General features: G+C 48.3%; 2 protein-coding genes across 2 annotated transcripts; both read right to left on the bottom strand.

The window, feature by feature from the left end:
* Positions 1 to 240: 240 nt before the first annotated feature.
* CDK3 (cyclin dependent kinase 3) lies at positions 241 to 4,132 on the bottom strand (the record flags this gene model as incomplete). The annotated part of the gene is given in 11 exon segments (XM_080922478.1): positions 241 to 251; positions 1,963 to 2,067; positions 2,070 to 2,090; positions 2,093 to 2,168; positions 3,030 to 3,069; positions 3,071 to 3,096; positions 3,187 to 3,369; positions 3,447 to 3,457; positions 3,460 to 3,551; positions 3,619 to 3,693; positions 3,999 to 4,132. Coding segments are annotated over 11 exon segments (756 nt in total). The 5' UTR covers positions 4,115 to 4,132.
* Positions 4,133 to 4,862: 730 nt separating this feature from the next.
* On the bottom strand, positions 4,863 to 17,401 carry TEN1 (TEN1 subunit of CST complex). Its single transcript, XM_080922659.1, has 4 exons — positions 17,302 to 17,401; positions 12,199 to 12,333; positions 11,460 to 11,617; positions 4,863 to 5,238 (listed from the first exon to the last, which is right to left on the bottom strand). The coding sequence occupies exons 2-4, from the start codon at positions 12,285 to 12,287 to the stop codon at positions 5,000 to 5,002; spliced, it is 486 nt and encodes a 161-aa protein (XP_080778785.1). The 5' UTR covers positions 12,288 to 12,333; positions 17,302 to 17,401; the 3' UTR covers positions 4,863 to 4,999.
* Positions 17,402 to 17,482: the final 81 nt, after the last annotated feature.

Below are 17,482 nucleotides of genomic sequence, written 5' to 3'. Positions count from 1 at the left end.
CAGAAAGGCTTTCTTGGGAAGGGGGTGGGAGGCAGCTGGCAAAGGTATGAAGTGGTGGGCCCCACATACATGTTCTCAGTGGTACGCCACTGTACATTGTTGGGGTGGAGAAGAAAGGATGGGTGAGTGCTCAGTAGAGAAAAAGAAATGAGATCTGCTGACTGGGGTCAACTGTTAGAGTTACTGGGGGAGAAAAGACAAAAGACTGTTGGGGGGAATCAGGATAGAGAGGAATTCCCTTCAACAGGTCCCTGTGGGAAGGAGAGCCATGCCCCTGAAAGACTGCTTAACCTCAGAACTTTGTAAAGCTGCTGCCTGCCTCTTGGCTGTGTGTGTTGTGTTTTATAAAAAAAGAAAAAGAAGCCAGAAGCGTGCGGTATGGTGTGGGGAAAGGGGGCCTTTGTGGGCCCATGCTGAGGCACCCCTTCCCCCTGAAGAACCAGCCACACTATATAGGGCATGGGGAGGGGAGTTGAGGGGGTAGTAGAGACAGAGAAAGGGAGGGAGGGAGGGAGGGAAGGAGGGAGGAAGAGAGAGAGAAAGTGAGGAGTACAGGAGTAGAGGCCAGCCATGAACACATGGAGAGAGAGGTAGGGGAATGGGAGAGAAGGGACAAAGAGGAAAGAGAGGGAGTAAGAGAGCAAGAGAGAGGAGGGGGCAAGCAGCCCCTTTTATAGTGAGCTAGGCATACCTGGCTATTGCCAGGTAACTGGGGCAGAGTGTAGATGCAATGCCAATGGAGTGTGTGTGTGTGTGTGTGTGTGTGTGTGTGTGTGTGTGTGGTGTAGGCCAGAAGCATCAGGTCCCCTAGAACTGGAGTTATAGGTGCCTATGAGACACCTGGTATGGGTGCTGGGAACTGAACTCTGCAAGAGCAACCATCTTTCCAGGCCCCAAACAAGGTCTCTTTGCCAGCACTGCATAGGCCAGGCTAGCTGGCCTGTGAGCTCCAGGGATCCTGTCTCAGGTCATCCTGCCCTAGGAGCAGTGGAGTTATAGATTCCTGCTTCTGTGTTCATCTTTAGGTACTGAGATACCCCACCCCCTGGCTGTGTGGTTCTGGAGATCTGAAGTCCTCATGTTTACATGGCAAGCCTGCTGCCAACTGAACCATCTTAGCCTGTGTGTCCCAGCTTTTCAGCCGAGTCTGGGTGCTACCAGAACAGGTGCTACCTGCTCCTGGTTGAGAAGGTGTTTCATGGTAAGCAGCCATCCCTAATCCTGTCCAAAGAGTGTGAACTTGGAGCGGGGCAGGATAGAGCAAGTAAAAGAGGAGCTAACACCCCACAGCCAGGCCTCTGTAGTTCCCTCTCTGCAATCATGTATGTAACCCAGGCGGGATGCCAGGAAACAGCATATGAAAGACAAGGGGCTTAGCAGGAAGTACACGCTAGACAACACATACAGGCCTCTGGAAAGCCAACTATGGCCTCGATGGAGGTCCTGCCCTTTCTTCTGTGGTGCAACACGGGTGAACACAGAAATGGGGATTGCAGGCTTATGAGCAAACAGGGCTGGTTCTGAGGCCCAGTAAGGCAGCTGAAGGATCTGTAGAGCTCCAGAGGTCCAGAAGGTAGGGAAGAGCCTGCTCTGCACAGCCAGTCCTGTGTGAAGACTGGCCAAGGTACTATGGGGAACACTGAGGCAGGAGGGGGTGTGGCCTCCACTGCTCCACCTAGATGGAGCAGGAAGCCCACCAGAGAGTCAGATGTATGACAACTAGGAGAAAGGGATAGCAGCCAGGGCACAAAACCAAAGCTAATCACTTCAGGAGTTTCAAAAGGGAGGATGAACATTGGATTTATCAGGAGAGAGGCTCCTGACTGAACTTATACAGAGACAAGCCAAGTGTGTACAAAGGTCAGAGGAGTCCACTCTAGACTCAGCAAGTTGATGGCTTGAAAGAGGGGCATTCTGGAGCCACAGCTGCTGCTGCTGGGGTGCTGTCCTTGTTGCCTGTACCTTCCAGGAGCAGGTCCTTGCCTTCTGGTCCCAGTCTAGACATAATTTCCTGCAGCCTCTTCCTGTACCATTTGGGGAAGCTACTCTGGTAGTCAGGCAGCTGGGAACTCCCGGCCAAATGGCTTCACTGGGGTCCCCAGGGTACAAAAGATCCGAAAGAGCTGGTTGATCTCCGAGTCACCAGGATACAGAGCTTTGCCAGTCTCCTGGAGCAGGAGAAGTGTGTGTTCTGAATGATACTAGTGACAAAACTGACAACGGAAGAGGCATTTTTCTCGATGGGTGTGTTGGTGCAGATGGAGGAACTGGAGCTCTGAGTTTGAAGCCAGCCTGGTCTAATGGTGAGTTCCCGTCTGGCCAAAGGTACACAGCGAGGCCTTGTCTCAAAATAAACAAAGATGTCTTCTCCAGGGCTATGTTAAAATTCTCATCTTTTCTGGAACAAGACTTGCCTCCCCAGCCAGCCACATAAACTCTTCAACCCACCTCTAATAGAACCTCTATTAACCACAGTAGGATCCTGGTAGGCTGCCCTGGTTCTGTGTAGCCCAGGCTAGCCTTGAACAATAGGAAATCCTCCTGCTTCAGTGCACCCTATTCCCCCTTAACTCCTGGTTTTAATTTTTTTTTGTTTTTGTTTTTGTTGTTGTTGTTTATGCTAGGCAAGTGCTTAGGCTTTTTAGGCTGGCCTTAAACTCCATATTATCTTATCTTTCTAAATGCTCGAGTGACCATGCCCAGTTGGCTCAATTTTGTTGGCTTAAATTTTTTTATTTTTTTACTTATTGATTTAGAGAGAGAGAGAGAGAGAGAGAGAGAGAGAGAGAGAGAGAGAGAGAGAGAGAGAGAGAGAGAGAGCATGAGCGCGCACACATGTGTCACAGTGCATGTGTGGCAGTCAGACAAGAATTTCAGTTCTCTCCTTCCACCATGAGGGTCCTGGGGCTCAAACTCAGGTTGTGTTTTTGTTTTTCGTTGTAGTCTTGGGAATTGAAGCCATGGCTGTCAACAGCTTAGGAGATCACCCTGCCACTGAGACACACCCCTAGCCCAGCTGGCCCCTCTACCATTTCTGCAAAGATACAACCAATGCTCCAGACATCCACAGGGGGCATAGTACCACAGTGTCACCACCTGTGGGGATAAGAACCAGCATCCTTCATGGTGGCTGAGTCAGCTGGTGACAACATTTGGCTGTCCCTCTCATTCCCTGCCCTTCACTACCTCGTGGGCATAGGTGTGCAGGGGAACCCCGAAGGCCCAAGCCAGTCCAAAGTCAGCCAGTTTGATGGCCCCAAACTCATTGATGAACGGGTTCTGCGGCTTCAGGTCTTGGTGAATGACCAGATGGGAATAGCAGAAACTCACCCCCTGCAGCAGCTGGGAGAGGTAGTTCTGTGGGAATGACTAAGAGAAGCCGTGGAACAGAAGGTGGCTGGCAGGGGTCTGGGTTTGGCTTTACCCTGGGCACCCTGACAACTCACAGCAGGAGCTATGAGGTGGGGGTGGAGTCCATGTGCTTCTTCAGGTCTTGCGTTAAGAACTCAAACACCACACACAGCTTCTCTCTGTGGACCACATCCAGCAGTCTGCCAGGACCAGTCTCGGGATATGGCATTTAGGATCCCAACCCCCTACCTTCCTTTCCCAGCTCACTTGACGGTACTGGGGTGCCTCAGTTCTTTCAGCAAGATCTCCCTGATAGCAGTGCTAGGCACCCCCTCAGCCTCCCTGTAGGAAATGTACACAAGGAGTCACTTTTGGCTAGGGTATGCGTGTGTGTGTACCTCACTGCTGTGCTCCCCATTTCTGTACAGAGGGCCTGTCCTAGAGTGGGACCTGTGCTCCTCAACATACTTCACACCCACCAGGCTTTGTGGAGCTGGACCCAGGACAAAGGCTAGTCGGAGGGCAGGGAGGTAGGATGTCCCCTTCGTGGTCACCCTAGGAGTTGGGTGCCAGCCCCAGAGATGAGAACAGGTTTGAGTATTCCCTTGGGAGATAGACAGGGTGTTGGGGAGAGTCCCAACACTCACAGATCCAGCCTGATCTTCTTGAGGGCCACAAGCCGCCCAGTCACTTTGCTCCTGGCCTTACAGACCACCCCACAGGTGCCCTCTCCGATCTTCTCTACCTTCTGGAACACATCCATGTCTGGGGAGCTGCTGGGGGGAAACAGACCACATCTGGACATTTACGTTTCATAGGAGGAATCAATCCCCTCTGCCAGACTCCAGTCTACACATAACACCCACCACAGCCCCAGGCTCTCCCCAAGCACTGCCTGCCACCCATCTTGCTTGGGATGATGGCTCAAGGCTGAGTACTGCTTCTTGCCCAGCCCAGCCTAACCCAGCTCCAGTGCCTGCTTAGAGAATGCAGGAGAGCCCAAACTTCTATCTTGCCCCATGTGTGGATCCAGGCAAATCTACGCTCTGGGGCCACAAGAATCTGCCCATAAAAGCTGTACAGGGGAGGGCTGACAGCATGAAGCAGAGCTTAGAAGTTGGCCAAAGCTCCTGAGACCACAGTCCTACCCTGGGTCACCCTGGGTCACCCTGGGCCTCTGCCTTGTCCATTTAGTGATTCTTAGCCCCCTCTGAGGTCAGAACCTCAGTAATAGCGAGCCCTTTGAGTCCCGAGCTCCAACTCTTCCCCTGGGTCCCTAACATCTTCCCTCAGCTCCCTAGCCCAGAATTCACCAGAAGCCCTCAGCGGGCTGCAGCTTCTCTGTCAGGCAAGCTGTCTGCTTGTGGCGCCCCCTGCTGGCCCCTTCTGGTGGTAACCAGCTCTGCATCAGTGCACACACTATAGGCTCATACTCCTTATTCACGAGGCATCCAACAACCCTTCGTGTCCCTCACAAGCCACAGCTCCAGGGTCCTGAAGGTATCGTTTTATTTATTTATTTTAGAGAGAGGGTGTGTGTGTCATGTAGCTCAGACTGGCTTTAAACTCTGCCTCCTCTGGCCTTTCCTTCCCCAGCACTGGGATTGCAGGCATGGGCCACTTTGGCTGGCTTAGGTGGGCTTTCTGGTCAGTCTAGAGTTTGGGGAAGAGGCACCTGCTCCCTGCTCTCTGGTTCCAGATGAAGGCTGTCGTCACTGGGAGGAGGTTGAGGAGCAGGCGGAGGGTCCTGCAAGGTGCTGGCGTCTTCTATTGGCTGCTGCCTCTTCTGCAGGTGCAGCCTTTGCTCCAAGATGGCTTTTTCTAATAAGGACAGATCCATCCCCTCCACACAGGTGAGAAGTCTGGCCTTCACCACAAAAGCTCCACCTGAAAGACAGATGCCAAGGTGGCATTACAGGGACTTCCTGGGGGATCTGTGACACTTTACTGACCACTCTAGGTGTTTTCAGACTTGTTTACCCCGGAGGCACTAAGAAAGTGGCAATCTGTCTCCAGAAGACTCAGAACCTGGGCCTGCCATGTAGTGCAGGGGGCAGGAAGTTGGACCTCCACACATTCCACCCTCACTATTATTCCTTTGCCTTCCAAAAGCCCAGGGCTGAGAAAATACTGTCTGCCCTGGGAGAAGCCCTCTTTGGCACTCTGGGATCAGTGTCATTGAAATTGGGGTGAAGAGAAACCATGTTTGATAAATCCAAGGGACTGAGCTCCAGCAAGTTTGGCCTTGATGGGATTTGTCACCCCCACATGGTTCGTCACTTACATGCAGCTGCACAGTGTGCATGCAGTTCCCTGACAGGTCAAAAGGGCACTGGATCCCCTGAAAGTGGAGTTTCAGGTGACTGTGAGCCACCATGTGGTTGCTGGGAATTGAACTCAGGACCTCTGGTAGAGCAGTCAGTGCTCTAACCACTGAGCCATCTCTCCAGTCCCCGTACTTACTTATTCAGGTTCAGATTTATTTTATGTGTATGGACACTTTTGCCTGCGTGGAGGCATGTGTGCCCAGTGTCCTTGGATGACAGAAGGGGGTGTCATATCCTTTAGAATTGGAGTTATGGATGGTTCTAAGCCACTATATGAATGTTGGGAATGGAGCCAAAGTCTTCTGCAAAGTCAGTGAGTGCTCTTAATCTCAGAGCCATCTCTCTTGCCCCTCTTAGACAGGGTTTAATACAGTCCAGGCTGTCCTGAAATTTCCTGTGTTCTTAGACTGGTCCAGAACACTTGATCCTTTTGTCTCTACCTCCCTGTGATTATGTACTGTGACTGTGGATGCATGTCACATGCCTGTCTTACTGTGATTGTGGATGCATGTCACATGCCTGTCTTACTGTGATTGTGGATGCATGTTACATCCCTGTCTTTCTGTAACTGTGGATGCATGTCACATGCCTGTCTTACTGTGATTGTGGATGCATGTCACATCCCTGTCTTTCTGTGACTGTGGATGCATGTCTCATCCCTGGCTTAGGAGAACTATCTCCTCGAGTTCTCATTGCTTCCCAGGAACTTCAAGGAATAACTTGGTATTCCAGAGCATCACCACATCTGTTTTGGATGCACTTGAGACATCAGATTTCTGGCTCAAGTCTAGCCTGACTTTTCAAGTTTAGGCCATTTGCTCGTTGCAGCCAGTCTTGGGGCAGAACTTATCATCGAGATGACTAGGTTTCAACCACCTACTTAGGTCACTCATGAGAAAAACAGACTCATTTGAGTCTCAGTTCCTTGGTGCCAGGCTGCAGAGACGCTGCTGCTCACAGAGACATCTGCATCTACTGATGGGTGTTGACGGTGACCCCATTCTTTCAGCTCTTATAAACCCTTTTGAGGAGCTGGAGAGATGGCTCAGTGGATAAGAGCACTGACTGCTCTTCCAGAGGACACAAGTTCAAATCCCAGAAACCACCACATGGTGGCTCACAGCCATCTGTAATGGGATCTGATGCCCTCTTCTGGTGTGTCTGAAGACATCTTCAGTGTGCTAACATAAATCTTATTTTTAAAAAAAAATTGCTGCAAGAACAAGAAAAGAATCAGATGTTTGAAACATCAAAACAGATGGTTGGGGAGGGGTGGCTGGAGAGATGGTTCAGTGGTTAGGGGCACTTGCCCTTCTTCTGAGTTTGACTCCTAGCCCCTATGTCACGTGACTCAGCCCCTATGTCACGTGACTCAGCCCCTATGTCAGGTGACTCAGCCCCTATGTCACGTGACTCAGCCCCTAAGCATTAGAACAATGGGGAAAAAAGAAGCCAGGCGTGATGGTGCACACCTTTCAACCCAACACTGAGGAGTTATGGCTGGAAGAGCTCTGTGAGTTCAAGGACAGCCAGGATGACACAGATAGAGACCCTGTATGAACTGAAACAAAAATGGAGGCTATGGGAGGCATTTGTTGAGAGCCTTTGCTTATTGTGAATGAGGCTTTGATTTGATTGCGACGCTATGGGGGTGTGGCGGGGGACTCCACAATGAGATGTGGGAGACATAACTCAAAACAGGATCCTGTGTCAAATATTTCCAAACTTCTGGTGTGAGGATTTTCTTAAAGATCTGTCTAAATTTCAGAATCTTAAAAAGTGTTTGCTTACATGTTTTAGAAGATTTAAACTTTTAAACTGGGTATAAATGTGTGTGTGTTTCTGTGAAGGTGGGCCTGTGAGAACGGGTGCCTATGGAGAGTCAGAGAGAATACCGGCTCCCCCTGGAGGTACAGCTCCAGGTGGCTGGGAGCTGCCTACGTGGGTGCCGGGAGCCAGGCGTGGGTCCTGTGGAATAGAGGTGAGTGACCTCAGCTGCGGAACCAGCTGTCCTGCTCCTTCATTTCATCGAGATTAGTCATTCATTTCATCGAGATTAGTTGGCTGTATCTTTTATTATCTACAGAGTAGGTGGTCCCCAGAATAGATGGCTTAAGTGGCTCAATCAGGCCATGGCCGGCAGTCCAGGTGCTTCAGCCCGTTCTGGATGGAAGGTGGAAAGATGAGAGTGCATGGGTAACATTTGAGGATGGCAGCTTGTGGCTGCACTTTTAACCGGGGTAGAAGGTATGAGAAAAACTGGGCATGAAGGAGCTTGCCTAGAATCCAAGCCCTTGGCAGGGTGTGGCTGAGCAAAAACCCCATTCGAACAATAGAGTGTTGTCTACATGTGCAAGGACTTGAGTTTGACCTTCAGCACTGCCAAAAGCTTACATTAAAAAAATAAATAAATAAAAAAGAGGGACTGGGAGATGGGTTAGTGGTTAAGAGCACAGCTGCTCTTGCAGAGGACCTGGGTTCAGTTCCCAGCCACCACATCCAACTGCTCACAACCCTTTGACTCCAGCTCCGGGGGATCCGAGGCCTCAGGCTTCTATGGGTACTTACATACAGACAGGAACAGACACATACACACACATTTAAACGTAAAATAAATCTCCAAAAGAAGGGAAGAGACTGGCACGCAGCTTAGCTGGAAGAACACTTGCCTAGCACCCACTCAGCCTAGGGTCTGAGCTCCCTCTAGCACACATAAAACAGACCTGATAGCACATGCCTGTAACCCCAGCACTCAGGAGCTCAAGGTTATCCTCCAATGCACAGCCAGTTTTCAGGGAGTCCATCTAAGAACAGCAAAACACAACCATGTGCCTAGCATGCAGGAGGCCCAGGCTCAGGCCTCGGCAACATGCAATTGTCAGGCACCGCTGCTGCCCTGCTAGACCACAAGCGCTGGCCTGTGCACCTTAGTGGCAGCCACTCGATGACATCAGAGGTGGACCTTGTCTGTCACCCCAAACCCCACCAAGTTCTCCTCCCTGCCCACACTCTGTCCTGTGTCCTTATTATGCCCTCTGTTGGACCGTGTCTCCCTCTTCCAGTGTCTTATGACGTTCTCACCTTTTCTCTGGAACTTGGCCGAAACCTGGCTTTATCCACACCAACAGTCCTCCCACCCCACACTCTCCACTGAGCAGGGGGTGAGTCCAGAGGTTTCATGTCACACGCCTGTCCCCTTCCCACCGATAACCGTGCACAGCACTGTTCACCTCTGCTCCAGTTCTCCCACACCCAGCTTGCACCTTGGACTGGCTGGTCTAGAATCTTCTACCCCTGCTACAGAGACTTTGCTCTCGGTATCTTCCTGACCTCACACACCCACTGCAGCCTTCTTCAGCCTTTGGGTCTCATGGATTCTCTCACCTTCTCTGTCCCTTCAGCTGGCCCTAAGTATCTCCCTGCCATTCTCCTGGTACTGGAGAAATGAACCTTCACCTTCCATCCTGCCTGCTCGGGGCATCCCTACCCTCCACCCTCTAAGGTCACATCCACTGAGGAGAGCAGAAAGGTCCCAGGCCTCTGAACAGATTCATCTAACACAATGACTTCAAAGTCTTATCTCAATGAGCAGTTTCCCTTCTCTGCCTAGAAACTCTCCTGAGGCCTGGCTAGCCTGGCCTCACACTCTGTGACAGTTATACACTCCTTACCAAACATGTAACTCCCCTGCCTCACAACCTGTCTCTCCTAGAAAAATTCCTTTACCTTTGTGTTACCGCCACTGAGCTGTGCCTCCTTTCTCCAGCTTCTTTTCTGTTCTTTATCTTTTCTTTTTTTTTAAGACTTACTTATTTATTATATATAATTACACTGTAGCTGTCTTCAGACACACCAGAAGAGGGCATCAGATCTCATTACAGATGGTTGTGAGCCACCATGTGGTTGCTGGGAATTGAACTCAGGACCTCTGGAAGAGCGGTCAGTGCTCTTAACCACTGAGCCATCTCTCCATTCCTTTCTTTTCTAATCTTAACTTTCTAAGGTTTGGCCTTGCCAAGATATACAGGATGTCTCTGTACCCCTGGTAGGCCTTGAACTTCCTGAGTAGCTAAGATTACAGTCCTGCAACACCAGGCCTAATTGTTGCCAACTACTTGAATATTTTTTTAAAGATTTATTTATTTATTATATATAAGTACACTGTTGCTGTTCTTCGGATAAACTCAAAGAGGGCATGTAATGCCAGCATGAGGGAGGCAGAGACAGGAGGACCACAGTTCTTAGTTTTTCTAAAGATATATTTACCTATGTGTGTGACTATCTGCACGTCCGTGGTCTGTGTGCAAGTCTTGTGCCTGCAGAGATCAAACATATCACATGCTGTGACACTGGAGTTATAGACAGTTATGAGCTGCCATGTGGGTGCTAGAGATATGTATCAGAACAGGCACGGCCATCTGCAAGAACTGTTGAGACATTTTCCAGTTCCAGTCACAAGTCTAAGGCCAGCATGGGCTATACTACTAATTTGAGGCCAGCCCAGGATATATGAGACCCTGTCTCAAAAACAACACAAGTAAACAAATAAAAACAAATTTTAAATGTTTTTTTTTAAAGAAAAACCTTTAATCTTACTTAGAGGCAATTACTGTTACCAAGTTCCCTCCAGTTTTGTTTGAGACAGAATGGCCCATTACATTTCCTGCCCTTCAGCCTGAATCCAGCTGCTCCTTTTGCCTCAGCCTGCTAGGTAACTGGCACCTCAGGTAGTCAGTAGTCCGTTTGTCCGTCTCTCTCAGCAAGCAGCAAGGAGTTTCATTAAATACTTACATTTATTTATTTAAACAGTACAGGAGGCTGGAGAGACGTTTCATCAGTGTAGGGTACATGTTGCTCTCACAGAGGAAGGACCCCAGTTCAGTTCCCAGTACCCACATGAGGCCTCATAGCCATCCATAACACCAGGCCCTGGAGATCTGACAATTTCATCTGGCCTCCATAGGTACTGCATGTATGTGGTACACATGCAGGCAAAACACATGCATAAAAATAACAAAATAAACAAATCTTCAAAAATGACTAAAGAGAGAGAGAGAGAGTACAGGCTTAACTGCCAGGGAGCAGAAGGCCTCTTGGGCCGGAGTGTTCCAGAGTCTTCAGGATGTTTTTCTAGACCATGTCCTTTACGTGGTTAATAAATAGCGCACTGTGTTTTGTGTCTCTGGGTTGTTTTGGTTTTACATGCATGTGCCACTAGGCCTGGCTATGATGAAACCCTCCCTTTTCCTTGCTTTAAGACAGAGTCTCTCACTGTTTAGCCCAGGCTGGCCTTGAATTTGTGATCCTCCTGCCTCTGACTCCAGAGTACCAGGACTTTGCATATGTGTAACCACAGCCAATTTTTAGACCTTTCTTAACATTTTAAAATTGATTTTAGCCGCCAGTCAGTGATGACACACACCTTTAATCCAAGCACTTTAATTAATGTAATTGATCCATTAATTAAGTAGTGCGGATTTTAATTATTTTGGATTTAATAAAAGTTCCTCTCCCACAGATTTAAGATTTGAAGGTCAGAGCTCCTGCCGTAACTGATTTGAGAGACATGAGAGGAGGCACTAAGGTCTCTCTATGTAGCCCTGGGTGCCCTGAACTTACTCTGTAGCCCAGGCTGGCCTTGACCTCACAGAGATCCACCTGCCTCTGCCTCCCAAGTGCTGAGATGAAAGGCACAGGTCCCAGGTCCAGTGCATTCTCAAGTAACAGAAGAGTCCCCTATTCGGAGCCGGGGTGAAGCAGGTTGTAGGTAGCACAGCTTACCTTCTATGCGCTCCAGCTCCCCAAGAACCATGTACAGGAAGTTCACGTGTGCCTCAAAAGGCTCCACCAACTTGGTGCAGACAAGCAGTTGACACTGATCAGGTTTCTGTGGAGCTGCCAGGGTCACCAGGGAGCGTGCCATGTCATAGAGATACAACCTGGAGGGCACAGGAAATGTGATCATTTCTACTCACAGACAAGCCCACCACCAGCAAATACACGGAAGTCCATACTTGGCTTCAGTCTGATCTAAGGAATAAAATATAAACAACAGATCTGAACACATGTTTCCCACTACCATTCAGATGGGGTATCTTTTAAGTTCTCATTCTTGCTTTAAGCTTTTTAACCTTTTTTAAGAGACAAGGTCTAGTATGTATCCGTGGCTGGTCTGGAACTCAATATGTAGACGGAACTGTCCCTGAACTCACCTGCCTCTGCTTCCCAAGTGCTAGAATTAAAGGCATGAGCCACCATGCCCAGCTTATTTTTTTCTCTTTTGAGAAACTCCATTGCCAAGCTACCTAAGCAGGCCTTAAGCCTGAGATCCTCCTGGGGAACAGCATGTCCCATGCTTGGTGTCACTTTACTCTAAGGTAATTTGTGACATAAGGATATACAACTAAGACAGTGTGTATATGTGTTTAATTAGGCAAAATTATATATAACCATTTTAATAGAGTGTTTTAGGAGGGGAGATATTTATCTATCTCCCGCCACACAAAGGGATGAACCTTACCTGCCAAATGTCCGCAGTGTGGTTCCTTCAGGAACTTGGCCATCACTGACTTCCCAGGGAAAGTAATAGATCCCAGGTTTAGGCAGCATTGTTAGCACCAGGATCCAAAGAGTTGGGATGAAATTTTGAAGACTCCTGATAAACCAAGCCAACCACAAGACATGAGAGATTTTCCACATCTGGAAGACTAGGTGTTAGCATTTTTTTTTTTTCTAGGCTCTGCCCCACAGTTACCTGGCAATAGGCTGGTACCTCAGGGGGAAGGGATGCCTCAGCATGTACCCACAGGGGCACCTCCTTCCACCTCACTTCTACCTCACTTCTACCAAACATATCCTGGCTTTATTTATTTATTTTTTATAAAACAGAGCACTAGCCCTAGTAGAAGGGGCTTTGTTTTTGTAATAGGTTCACATGTTAATGTACATGCTTGCATCACACAGACCCATATACATTACACATAAATATAAGCTACAAATCACTGTTCCACTGCAATCTCCATTCTCCATCGATTTCATAAATCAGAGATCTGTAAAGAGGTAGACGTTAGCTGGGTGATGGTGGCATACACCTTTGATGCTAACACTCGGGAGGCAGGGGCAGACTCTGAGTTCGAGGCTAGCTTGATTACCAGAGAAGTTCCAGGACAGCACACAGAGAGGCCATGTCTCAGAAAATAAAACAAAACAAAAGAATGCAGGCATGTATTCCATCTTCATGAATGGGAGGGTCTCTATAGCTGCTCACCTCTACCATATGAGTTTTATTTTTATGTGTATGAGTGTTTGCCTGAATGGGCTTGTACAAGCAAAGACCCGAGGAACCCAGAAGAGAGTAAAGGATCCCCTGGAATTCAAGTTACAGACACTTGTGAGCTGCCATGTGGGTACTGGAAAGCAGCAGAGAGCTTACCTGCCGAGCCATCCAGCACGTATAGATAAAACAGGAACAAAGGAGCCTGACTCATTCTAATCAAACACTGGCTACAACCTGGTGTCCTTGTCATCCTGTGCCTTTAATCACAGCATGTCCTGTCTGCAAGTTACATGTAGCTCAGTTGGATGAATGTGGCCTAGCACGGGCTGGACCTCAGCACTTCAAACACTGGATGTAATCCTTTGCAGAACTCTGTTTTAAAGTTCTGATTTTATTTTTTTTAAGTGTGTATGCTTGTTTTCCTTGCATGTGTATCCTTGTACTGCTTGTGTGCCCATTGTCTGTGGAGGTGAGATGACATCAGATCCCTGGAACTGGAGTTACAGAGAGGTCTGTGAGCAGCTCTGTGAGTGCTGGGAACCTGGGCCTCTTAGAGAACAATAGTGCTCTTAACTACTTAGTTATCACTCTGGCCCTGTAACTTCTTCAAGATCCTATTTTTACTTTGGTGTGTCAGGTCCTCTGCATGAGCAGCAAGTGCTCTTCACTGCTGAGCCAGCTCTGCAGTTCTCGAACATTTTACTTGAAAGACTGGGTTTTACCCTGTGGTCCCACCTGGCTTCTAACTCCCCTCTAGCTCCTTCCCAGTGATAGCTCGCGCTATTACATGAAGCTCTGTGGACATTTTGACCCCAGATTTCCTGCTTTCAGACATGAGCCTATAAATGTCTGTCGTTTAGGTCACCCTGTGGCATTCTGTTGCAACAGCTCGGGGCAGGTAACATAATATTACTTCTGATGTTCGATTAGGTTGGGGTGAGTAAGACATCTGATAAAGGACAGAATCAGTCACAGCAAAGCCATGAAAAAGGAGTAGATCAGGAGCTCAATCAACACTAAGTTATCCTCACTGCAGTCATTCTGGAAATGGCCTTATTTGTAGGGAATGTGTACACATTTATTTGTAGGTAAATAAAGGAAGACTTCGGCAGTTTCCTCAAACAGTTCCAAAATAAAGCTGACCTACAGGTGACAGATAAAGCAACTGACAAATGCTAGCAGATCTGGGTGAAAGGCAAACACCTTAATCCTAGCACTGGGAGGCAGAGGCAGACAAACCTCTTAGTTTGAGGCCAGCCTGGTCCACAGAGAGAGTTTCAGGACAGCCAGGTCTATACAGAGAAACCCTGTCTGAAAACAAAAATGACCAACCAACCAGCTATGTAGCTCCAGCTGGCTTGCAACCCACATTATGTAGTAGACCAGGCTGACTTCGTACAGAGATCATCTGCCTCTGTTGCCCAACAATGGTCTTGTTTAAAAAGATAAACTGCATTTATTATTGCTGTGTGTGCATGTATATGCCTGCTATAGAGCACAAGTGGAGGGCAGAAGACAAGCTCCTGGAGCTGGCTCTCTTCTTTCAAAGCCTTTATGTGGGTTCTGGAGCTGACCTCAGGCCTGTGGGCCTACATCTCAGGAGGCAAGTGCCTTTATCTACTGTGCCGTCACAGAGGTCCAATGTGAACAGCTTGTTTTGTTTTCCAGACGTTCATGGCTCTTCTCTTCCAGGTTTTTTGTTTTTTTAAGATGTATTTATTTATTATATGAGTACAGTTCAGACACACCAGAAGAGGGTTTCAGATCCCATTACAGATGGTTATGAGCCACCATGTGGCTGCTTGGATTTAAACTCAGGACCACTGGAAGAGCAAGCAGTCAGTGCTCTTAACCATTGAGCCACCTCTCCAGCCCATGCCCACCACGTTTGGAGCATTATTAATTATGAATGGATAAATAGGTCCATGAAGAGAATAGAAATCAAGACACCCATCCCACACTTGCTGGGCACTGAGCTCAAGCCATACCTTATAACTACCCATATGAATGTTAAGCTGCCAGAGTCTGCCTTTGTCAGCATGTGTAGCTAGCTCTTCTTGGACTATCCACCCAAGTCAATGGCTTTAATATTAACTGTCAGTCTACCCTTAGAGGCTGTCTGGGTTCCCTCACCTTGCCATTTCCAATTCTGTACTGATTCTTTTGTTGTTTTTTGCTGTTTTTGTTGTTGTTTTGAGACAGGGCCTCAATATATAGCTTTGATTGGCTTGAAACTCACTATGTAGACCAGGATGGCTTGGAACTCACAGAGATCCACCTGCCTTGCCTCATGAGTGGTAGGAATGAAGGCATCACCACCCCCACCCAACGTGAACTGTGATTCTTATACAATTATAATTAAAACTCGTGGTTGAAAGTGTTGCCTTGGGGCTGGAGAGATGGCTCAGTGGTTAAGAGCACTGACTGCTCTTCCAGAGGACCCAAGTTCAATTCCCAGCAACCACGTGGTGGCTCACAACCATCTGTAATGGGATCTGATGCCCTCTTCTGGTGTGTCTGAAGATAGCTACAGTGTACTCACATAAAGTAAATAAACAAATATTTAAAAAAAAAAAAAGAAAGAAAGAAAGTGTTGCCTTAAACCAAAGGAACAGTTCTCTGCAACCCAGGTTGGTCTTGAACTTGTGATCTTCCTGCCTCAGCCTCCTGAGTAACTGAGATACCAGGCCTGTGCCAACAGGCCAGGTCAAACTCACGACTGTCAATAAATCTGACCATACCATTCCCTCTCTGAGACATTGCCAAAGGTTTGCCGTGTAGACTTTTTCCTTTTCCCTAGTAAGCAATAACCTTAGTTTTATGCCATCAATAACCTGCGTTAATTGTATCTGGGATCCAAGCTTTTGCTAAGAGGAATAAAATTCACAATAGCCAAACTAAACAGGATATCAGTGCCTAAGTGTCCTTGAAAATATCCTCAGTAACAGAACCTGGCTCAGGCATATGGAGCCTGAGCCAAAGGTACAATCAACAACGAAGTGGTCTTCATTTAACTTTTCAGAATTTTCCCCTTTCGAACTTATGCATTTTGTGGAGCTAAGGATATAGCTCAGAAGTCTATCTCCTGCATCAAGATAAAAAAAAGTACCTTAAATATTGAATTTGAGGGGCTCCCTTAAATTTTGTATTCAAGATGAAGCCTCCCTTTATTTTACCCATTCTCAGCACTGTTAACGTAAAGGGGTCTCACATATGTTGTTACAAGGGCAAGCTAGAGAGGTAAAGATGAAATGTAGTTCTTCGTGGCATGGAATCAAACAAAGAGAGAGTGCGTTTATCTTAGCAAAGGCTTTTGTTTGTTTTTGTTTTAAGATTTATTCATTTATTTAATGCATGCGAGTCCACTATAGCTGTCTTGAGACACACCAGAAGAGGGCGTCAGAGCCCATTACAGATGGCTGGCTGTGAGCCACCATGTGGTTGTTGGGAGTTGAACTCAGAACCTCTGGGAAGAGCAGTCAGCTCTTAACCTCTGAGCCATCTCTCCAGCCCCCAACTTAAAAGTTTTTTGAAACAGGGCATTATGAAGCCCAGGCTGCCTTCCTTCCGAGTTTATACAGCTGATAAGAAGCTTGGACTTGGAGATCCTCAGACCTCAAAGTTGCAAGTCTGTGCCGCGGTGCCCAGTTTATGTTGTGCTTTGAGTTCAGATTTTGGCTTTAGTGCATGCTAGATATCTCCAGCGCTCTACTTAGCGTTTTTAAAGGAATAAAAACTAAAAAACAAACTGGTGAGAACTGGCTGTCTCTGAGGCTAAGGAACTCCGTTATAAATCCTACACTAGAACTTCTTAGGCATGTGTACGTTTTACATCTTCAATGACGATGATAATGATACCTCAAAGTCTAGATTTCAAAATTTCTAGAACCCGCCCGTTTAGGAGCGAAAAGTCTTGGATTATAAAATGTAGAGAAACGACAATGGTCGGTTTCCCGAGCGTGACCTTTGTCCTGGTTCCCTTTTGCTCCAATTTGGTTAAGTTCCAGTAAAATCAACAACTTTCCCCTATTAGCCTCCTCACCCCGCCGGAGACCCTTGACACCGACTCCCTTCTGGTTTCTGGGGACAGTTTAGCGAGAGGATCCCTCCCCCTACCCCGCACCCCACCCCACCCCACCCCAGTCTACTCCACTCTACTACCCAAGCCTGAAAGTAGGTGAGTCCCACAGCGCAGGCGCAACCCCGCCCCTCAAGGCCCTGGCCAATCCGTTGCGCGCGTCTCCTGGGCTCTTTTCCGCCCGCAAAGATCACGTGAACTTGGAGAAGTGACGTCTGGAAAGAGCCCCACTCCCGTTCCAGTGCCACCCTGGTTTCTTGACCTTCTACCTTGCTCTCCTTGGCGAGGAGCCGCTCAGGGACCTCCCCTGGCCCGCAGCAGGGGATTCGTCCGTCCGGCGGGCGGTACCAGTGTCCGGGACAGCAGCTGGTCACGTGAGGAGTGGCGGCGGGGCGGGGCGGGACCTGCGTGAGGGGGCGGGGCCGAGGGCTGTCTAGCTCAGCTCATAGG

The sequence above is a fragment of the Micromys minutus genome, assembly GCF_963924665.1.
Source record: "Micromys minutus genome assembly, chromosome: 10".
Classification (NCBI taxonomy): domain Eukaryota; kingdom Metazoa; phylum Chordata; class Mammalia; order Rodentia; family Muridae; genus Micromys; species Micromys minutus.
Note: the sequence above shows the minus strand (reverse complement) of the source record. Positions and strands in the feature narration are given on the sequence as shown.

Excerpts from the sequence above, each read along its gene's own strand:
- TEN1 (XM_080922659.1), bottom strand. The coding sequence starts at position 12,287 with ATGCTGCCTAAACCTGGGATCTATTACTTTCCCTGGGAAGTCAGTGAT. Across the intron at positions 11,618-12,198 it reads ACACTGCGGACATTTGGCAG|GTTGTATCTCTATGACATGG; the intron begins GTAAGGTTCATC and ends TGTGCCCTCCAG. Across the intron at positions 5,239-11,459 it reads GGAGCTGGAGCGCATAGAAG|GTGGAGCTTTTGTGGTGAAG; the intron begins GTAAGCTGTGCT and ends TCTGTCTTTCAG.